The sequence below is a fragment of the Octopus bimaculoides genome, chromosome 20 (assembly GCF_001194135.2).
Source record: "Octopus bimaculoides isolate UCB-OBI-ISO-001 chromosome 20, ASM119413v2, whole genome shotgun sequence".
Taxonomy (NCBI): domain Eukaryota; kingdom Metazoa; phylum Mollusca; class Cephalopoda; order Octopoda; family Octopodidae; genus Octopus; species Octopus bimaculoides.
The window spans coordinates 29,321,568-29,329,110 of record NC_069000.1 but is presented as its reverse complement, the minus strand read 5'-3'; the positions used below and the strand labels follow the sequence as shown (position 1 = coordinate 29,329,110).

The 7,543-nt window shown below is 39.5% G+C and overlaps 1 protein-coding gene across 1 annotated transcript in view; it reads left to right on the top strand.

The window, feature by feature from the left end:
* Positions 1 to 7,543, top strand: part of LOC106878424 (protein capicua homolog) — a 93,287-nt gene that overhangs the window by 82,837 nt on the left and 2,907 nt on the right. Inside the window, exons 18-19 of the mRNA XM_052975061.1 lie at positions 76 to 392; positions 4,980 to 5,123. Coding sequence (XP_052831021.1) covers positions 76 to 392; positions 4,980 to 5,123 — 461 coding nt within the window. The remainder of the gene's footprint in view (positions 1 to 75; positions 393 to 4,979; positions 5,124 to 7,543) is intronic.

Below are 7,543 nucleotides of genomic sequence, written 5' to 3'. Positions count from 1 at the left end.
CCCCCCAATACAATCAGCATGATCTGTCGGTCAATTCATTGAATTCATTTTAATATCCATTTTTTAATTCCACAGGGTTCTGGAGACAGTGGATTTTGAACGGAGATTTGAGCAGCTTCCTCAGTACATCCCCGACCAATCTGATGCCACAACCCCGGTACCACAAAGTCCAAGGGCACTGTTGAATATTTACAGGAGGAAAGCCCTTCCAAAATCTGATTCAGTTGACCATGACAGCATCACAGATTCGTGCACCGTGTCGCCTGCTTACCTGAAGAGTTGTGACTCTGAAGCTGGCACTCCGAAGACACCAAGAAATTCCGAAGACAATCAGTTCTTTGGTGCCTCCTTTAATCTGGAATCACTTTCTGATGCAGCTCTCAAGAAAATGGGTATGCCACCTCCTCTTATCAATGTTGGCTGTGGTACAGTTTTTGTAGAAAAAGGTCTCGTATTTGTGTGTTTATATGTGTTTCTACCTATAGTTTTGAATATGTACGTTTGTGTGTATCTGTATATCATCATCGTCATCATCTTTTAACATCTGTTTTCCATGCTGGCATGGGTTGAACAATTTGAACAGAGCTGAGCAGCTGTACCAGGTTCCGGTCTGATTTGGCTTGGTTTGGGTGTTTTTAACATGCCATTGGCACAAGCACTTTCATGTGGCACTGGCACAAGTGCTTTCTACATGGCACCATGATTGTGTATCTATGTGTATTGAGATAAATCTAAGAACTACATAGAAGCTCCTTCACTGACAGCTGTGATCTCTGTTTAAAGATGACAAAGTACTTTTATTCCATTCGTCTGTTCATCATTTCATTATTGCTCTTCTGGTATTGGATTGCAACCTTTGGTATTTAGCACCTTTCTTAATGTTCTTGATGTGCCAAGCAAACAGGCTTTCTACAGCATCAATATCCAACATCTTCAATCATCATTTAGACTTCTTGTAACTGTTATGAGGTTAGAAATGTCCACACAGAAGCAGTAATAACAACATTACGGCAATTCTAAATTCTCTGAAGTATGTGTTTTAGGTCTTGGTATTTTCTATTTTCTCACATTCTTTGTCTACCAGTATCAAATGGGCAAACAACAGCAGTTAAACAACACACACACATATATATATTATGAAAAAGTGAATATAAATTAAAACAAGACAACACAGGAGGGCTAAGTTTTAACAAATATTGTATTGGTGGCAGAGAATAAGAGAGAAAATGTTGAGTGGGGAAGAGAAAAAAAAAACAGGAGAAATTGATAAAAAATCATTTTCAATAAAATGCTGATGAATACACACACACACACACACACACACTAGTAAAACATCTTGGAAGATAGAAGCTGATAATCAAAAAATATGCAAAAGCGGTTTAAGTAGGTGTAAGAGTTTTTAGAAGATTTATAATGGAGGAGAGAACTAACATTTGAAAACATTTTTACAAAGTTGGAGGGTGTCCTAAGAGTCCAAAAATGGCAAAATGGTAAATTCCAGCAGTAAATTATGTGGGAGTTGGGGACAGCTGAAGTGAAAAGAGCTTTCTCTAGACAGGAAGATCAAGGGGAAGAGAGGTAAGACGTGCATGTGTGTGCACTAAAGTGTTGCACAAATGCCTTCCATCATCTGTTCCAGCTCTACTTTCTAAGTCCAAATCATGTTGAGATCAACTTCACTTTTCATCTCTCCAGAGATTCCTAAACTACAGATTAAGGATTGCGAGCTGACAGAACCATTAGAACACTGGAAAAAATACCTTGCAGTATTTTGTTCTGGCTCTCTACATTCTGAGTTCAAATACTGCTAAGGTCAGCTTTGTTTTCATCCTTTTAGGGTCAATGAAATACCAATCTAGTACTGGGGTTGATGTAATTTATTAGCCCCTCTCCTTAAAATTGCTGGCCTTGTGCCTAAATTAGGAATAATAGTAATAATAAAAATGGTTTCAAATTTTGCTACAAGGGCAGCAGTTTTGGGGGAGGGGATGAGTCAATTACATCGACCCCAGTGTTCAACTGATACTTATCTTATTGACCCCGAAAGGATGGAAGGTAAAGTCTACCTCAGTGGAATTTGAACTCAGAAAGTAGTGACAGGTGAAATACCACTAAGCATTTCGTCCAGCATGCTAACGATTCTGCCAGCTCACTGCCTTAATAATAATAATAATAATAATTCTTTCTACTATATGCACAAGGCCTGAAATTTTGGGGTAGATGGAGGAGCTAGTCGATTACATTGACCCCAGTGCTCAACTGTTACTTATTTTAACAACTCTCAAAGGATGAAAGGTAAAGTCAACCCTGGCAGAATTTGAATTCAGAACAGAAAGACACGAATTGCTGTTAAGCAAGCTGCTTAGTGGCATTTCATCTGTCTTTATGTTCTGAGTTAAATTCTGCCATGGTCAACTTTGCTTTTCATCCTTTTGGGGTCGATGGATTAAGTACCAGTGAAACACTGGGGTTGATCTAATCGACTAATCCCTTCCCCCCAAATTTCAGGCCTTGTGCCTATAGTAGAAAGCATTATTATTACTATTATTATTGTCATCATCATCATCATCATCATCATTATTAAGGTGGCAAGCTGGCAGAATTGTTAGCACACTGGGCAAGATGTTTAGCGGGATTTCATCCATCTTTATGTTCTGAGTTCAAATTCCACCAAAGTTGACTTTGCCTTTCATCCTTTTGGGGTCGATAAGTTAAGTACCAGTGGAATACTGGGGTCAGTGTAATCAGCTAGTCCCCCCTCCCCCAAATTTCAGGCCTTGTGCCTGTAGTAGAAAGGATTATTATTATTATTATTTCTCTGGGTGACAGAACAAGAGAATGGCAGATAAATGATTTGCAGTATTTAGTTACATGTTTTGAGTTCAAATCCCCCTGCTAGAGTCAACTTTGCTTTTCTTCCATTGAGGATCAATGGCATAAGAACCAGTTTAGCAATGGGAGAAATGGAAGTCAACTGCAACCTTATTTCTGCAATTATTCATCCCTCAACTATTTTTCTTCATTCATTATATTCACTGCATCACCCCTGCCTCATTTTTTATGAGTTCTTATTCTCCCTATACACACTTGAAACCTTTACCCACTCATACTTTTTGTTCTTCTGTCCCCACTTACTCCCTGTATCTTGAGGGTCCAAGTTGGTACCTCATCACCACTTTCCAGCTCCACCCCAATTACTCCCACTTAATGCAAGTAGCTGTTCTGGTCCCTTCTTTTATACTTTAACCTATCATCATCTGACATAAAGCCACCTCCTCTACTGTAGCTACATTCATTTGAAGGAGATCTTAGTTTTTTGAGTTACATGGTAACTTCACTAATGCCAGTGCCTCAAAAAAAATGCACTTAGTGCATTCTGTGAAGTGGTGGAGATTAGGAGGAGCATCCAGCTACAGAAATCATACCAAAGCAAACATTAGGGTACAATGCAGTCTTCAGAGCCATCGTCTCCTGTCAAACCTTTCATGCAAGATGGATATTAAAAGCTGATGATGACTATGATGACTACTATTATACAAAGTATGTTATGAATTGAGGGAGGGCCATGTCAACGGATGTTATCAACATCATGCTGTTGGACACTTCCCAAGTAGTGAGGATCAACATCATTCTGAAGGAATACAAGGCATGGAGGAGCAAAAATCAACTTGAAGAAGTTGGTGAACTTGTAGCTCAGTAACTGGGAGAGACAAGTTGTAAGAGGTTGGATCAACAGATCATTTTAAAATGCTCAGGATCTGGTTCAGTTCCAACTTGCAGGAGGACCAGTACTGGGACAATGTAACAAGAAAATTGATCAGTCTCACTCAGAAAAAATACTGAAGAATCTGCTCTTTGGTTTTTTGTGAAAGGGACATGTTTCACTAATCAGCTGTCCATCTCTTACCAGCACCCTCTGCACAGTAAGCTGAGCATGCTGTAGATGCTGATGCACAGGCACATGTTCACACTTCCCCACCTGCCGAGATTCCTGGGCAGTGAGCATGTTTAGTGGCCATTCATGAGGTACATCTTTCTGCAGCTTGTCTCTTTGGTGGTGTTGTTTTGAAGCCAGACTGAGCCCCTGGCTTCTTGCATGTCATTAGGTGCTCACTGCCCTGTCCCACACTGGCAATCTATAGATGGTTAGTGGAGGGAAAGAACAATGATGTTCTTGGAAAAATTTTGAGCATCAGTAAAATTGAACTGGCTGGTCTGTTTTGGAGCTCTTTCAAGATGGAGATTGTTATGGGCAACTTCTAGAGGTCCTTGTCCTGGTGATGCTACTGTGGAGCTCGAATGGTTTGAGATAAATTTTACAGGCATGGAAGTGCCATTAGATGAGCCTGTTCTAGGTGCATGCAGAGATGCAGAAAGCATTTTGTATGCTCTTGTTCAGTATCCTGGCATTGTTGATTTGCAAAGTTACATTGCTGTCATGTGTGGGACAGATTTAACATTGGGATGATTGTTCTGCCACTTCTTTTAACCAGGCAGGGATGGAAGTTTTCTTGTCTGGTGGCTGTAGCTAAAGAGTTTGTGTAGTGGATAATTCATGCACTATCCTCGGTCAATCCGTCATTGATTTTCACAAGTTTTACTTAAAAGGGAAGATGAGATTGGAGAAAAAGGTACTGTCCTAAAGTGAATTTATTGAAAGATGGATGAAAATTATGAAGATAGCAAGAGTGGATGAATGGACAATTAGAGATGGTATTTGCCGTTGGTATTCAAGGCGATCTTTGATGATGGGATTCCTTGAATGGCTCTGGATAGAGGTCATCCTGTATCAGGAGAATTACATCATGTATACTTTTAATCATTTAATTTTTACTCATTTGATTTAGTATAACCCCTCCCAACACACACAAATTCATGTCTACAAAGACAGACTTCATGTCTCTCTTTGTATCATCCCCCTCATACATTACCCTGGTGGCAAATATAAAGAATTTACTACTTCTACTATTCAATTTCAGATTTTACAGACAGTGAAGTGAATTCCCCTCGCACTCCTAAAACTCCCAGTTCTCCAGGAACCTATTCCACTCTAAGACGTGTCCTTGATCAAAGACGGCAGCTCGTGATGAAACTCTTTGAAGAATATGGACTTTTCCCATCAGGTAACAATGCCTTTGTTTGTTATTACAATCTTTGGGGCCCAAAGGTGGATGAAGTACCTATGAGAGGTAGAGTTTGAGGGGGTATTGTTACTGATGACATTAAGTGGACGCTGGCAATATTCTTTTATTCTTTTACTTGTTTCAGTCATTTGATTGTGGCCATGCTGGAGCACCACATCAAGGGGTCTTATTCATATAAATCGACTTCAGGACTTATCTTTTAAGTGTAGTACTTATTTTATCAGCCTCTCTTGCTGAACCATTAAACTACAAGGATGTAAACACACCAACACTGGTTGTCAAGTGGTGATGGTGGAGACAAACACAGACACAAAGATACACACGCATGTAGATATATATACATATATATATATATATATATATATATATACACACACACACACACACACACACACATTTATATATACAATGGGCTTCTTTCAGTTTCCATCTACCAAATCTACTCCCATGGCTTTGGTTGACACAAAGCTATAAAAGACACTTGCCCAAGGTGGTTGGGAAGGAAGCTTCTCATCACACAGCCATGCCTGTGCCTACTCTTTTGAAATGTCTTTCTATTATTAGGTTCTAGGGGGTTGTGTAAGCTGCTCTTCTGTGATAATACCTTAGGGTAGTTGTGGCTGAAGCAATATGTTGTAGCCTAAGAATGCTATAGTTGCTAATTCTAACCGTTTATCTAACCTAGAAATCTTATCACTATTGATGCAAGCTAAGGATGTATCCTGTGCATCATCGTTTGATCCTCTAGAAATAACAGTCAAATCTCCATCAACTCACACTATACTATCTCAAAGAAAAAAATAAAAGCAAACTAGATAATGTAGTCCAAGATAAACTTTTTGAAAAGGTAGAATAGTGATGGCTAGAATTTATTTGATCAGAGTTAACCTGGAGGTAAACCAAAGCTCCCAGTTTTTCAGGAACTCATTCCACTCTAGAGTGTGTCCTTGATCAAAAATGCTACATCTTTGGTATTATATTTATCTAACCTAAAAACTGTACCCCTAGTGGCATTACATCTGAGATTCTACATGTGTCTAACCTAGATCCCACCATTAATTGAATTATATGTCTATAACAGAGTATCTAACCTGGAAGTCCTATCATTGCAGGAGTTACCATTATTAGTATTACACGTTTCTTTTTTTTTTTTGATTTTGATGCTTTTGTGGATTCCCATGACTGTCTGTCACCATCCAATTCCATTATTATGAATTTGAATTGGGAGCTTGAGTCATAGGGAATCTTTCATGAGCTGATTACACAACCCTGGATGCCACCCCTGTAGAAGCATTGTAGTTACTCTCTCTTGATAGAGCTTGGTGATCCTGACTGTTGAGCTGCTAGGATTCCTCCACTCAGCATCAATGTAAGAAGCTCAGTTGAGCTCTTCTGCTACCTCTTCACAATTCACCATGCTGCAGTCCCATGACTTTTCCGTATCCCTGGCAGGGTGGTTGAATGGATGCTATACCTTGCCAAAGGGCAGCCTGTAACTATACAGGGCATAGTTGTCACTCCATGAAGTATTTTCAAAATAACTGCATACAATTTAAATTTGAGTTCATCTAAACCAATGAGTCCCAAATCCACTAGTTTAGATAGCAAAAGCTGATGTTTTTAACCTTTCCATATTCCTGCTCACAGTAGATTTTAATGTCCAAATAGGGGTCACTCACAGCAAGAGTCATTCTGCTATAAAACTCTTGTTAACATGTTCATTAACCGTCAAGTCATCCCCGATCAAGTAGGCATATGACTAAAAACATTCCAACCGTGACCATCATGCCTTTTTTTTTTTTGACATAGTCTTTCTTATGAAGGCACATGGTTTATTGGTTAGGGTATTCAGCTCACAATTGTAAGGTCACGAGTTCAATTCCTGGCAGTGCATTGTGTCCTTGAGTGAGAGACTTTTGCGCCAGTTCACACAGCTGGCAAAATTGAGCAGCACATGTAATTCAAATGACCAATCATGTTATGTTGAATCTCCATAAAAACTATGCTATGGGTACATGTGTTTGTGGAGTGCTCAGCCACTTGCACATTAATTTCACAAACAAGCTGTCCATCTTTACATTCTAAGTTCAAATACCACCAAGCTTGACTTTGCCTTTCATCCTTTTTTGATCGATGAAATAAATACCAGTGGAACACTGGAGTTGATGCAATTGGCTTACCCCCCCCCCTTTCCCCTCAAATTTCCTGGCCTTGTGCCAAAATTTGAAACCATTATTATTGTCATTGTATTCATTGTTTTTCATGTTATCTTGCAGCATCAGCTACTACGTCGTTTCACAGCAGACACATCAACCTGTTTCCAACGAAGACAATGCTGCAACTGAAAATCCGTGAAGTACGACAGAAGTTAATGGCTCAGTCGGCACAGATAGCAGCTG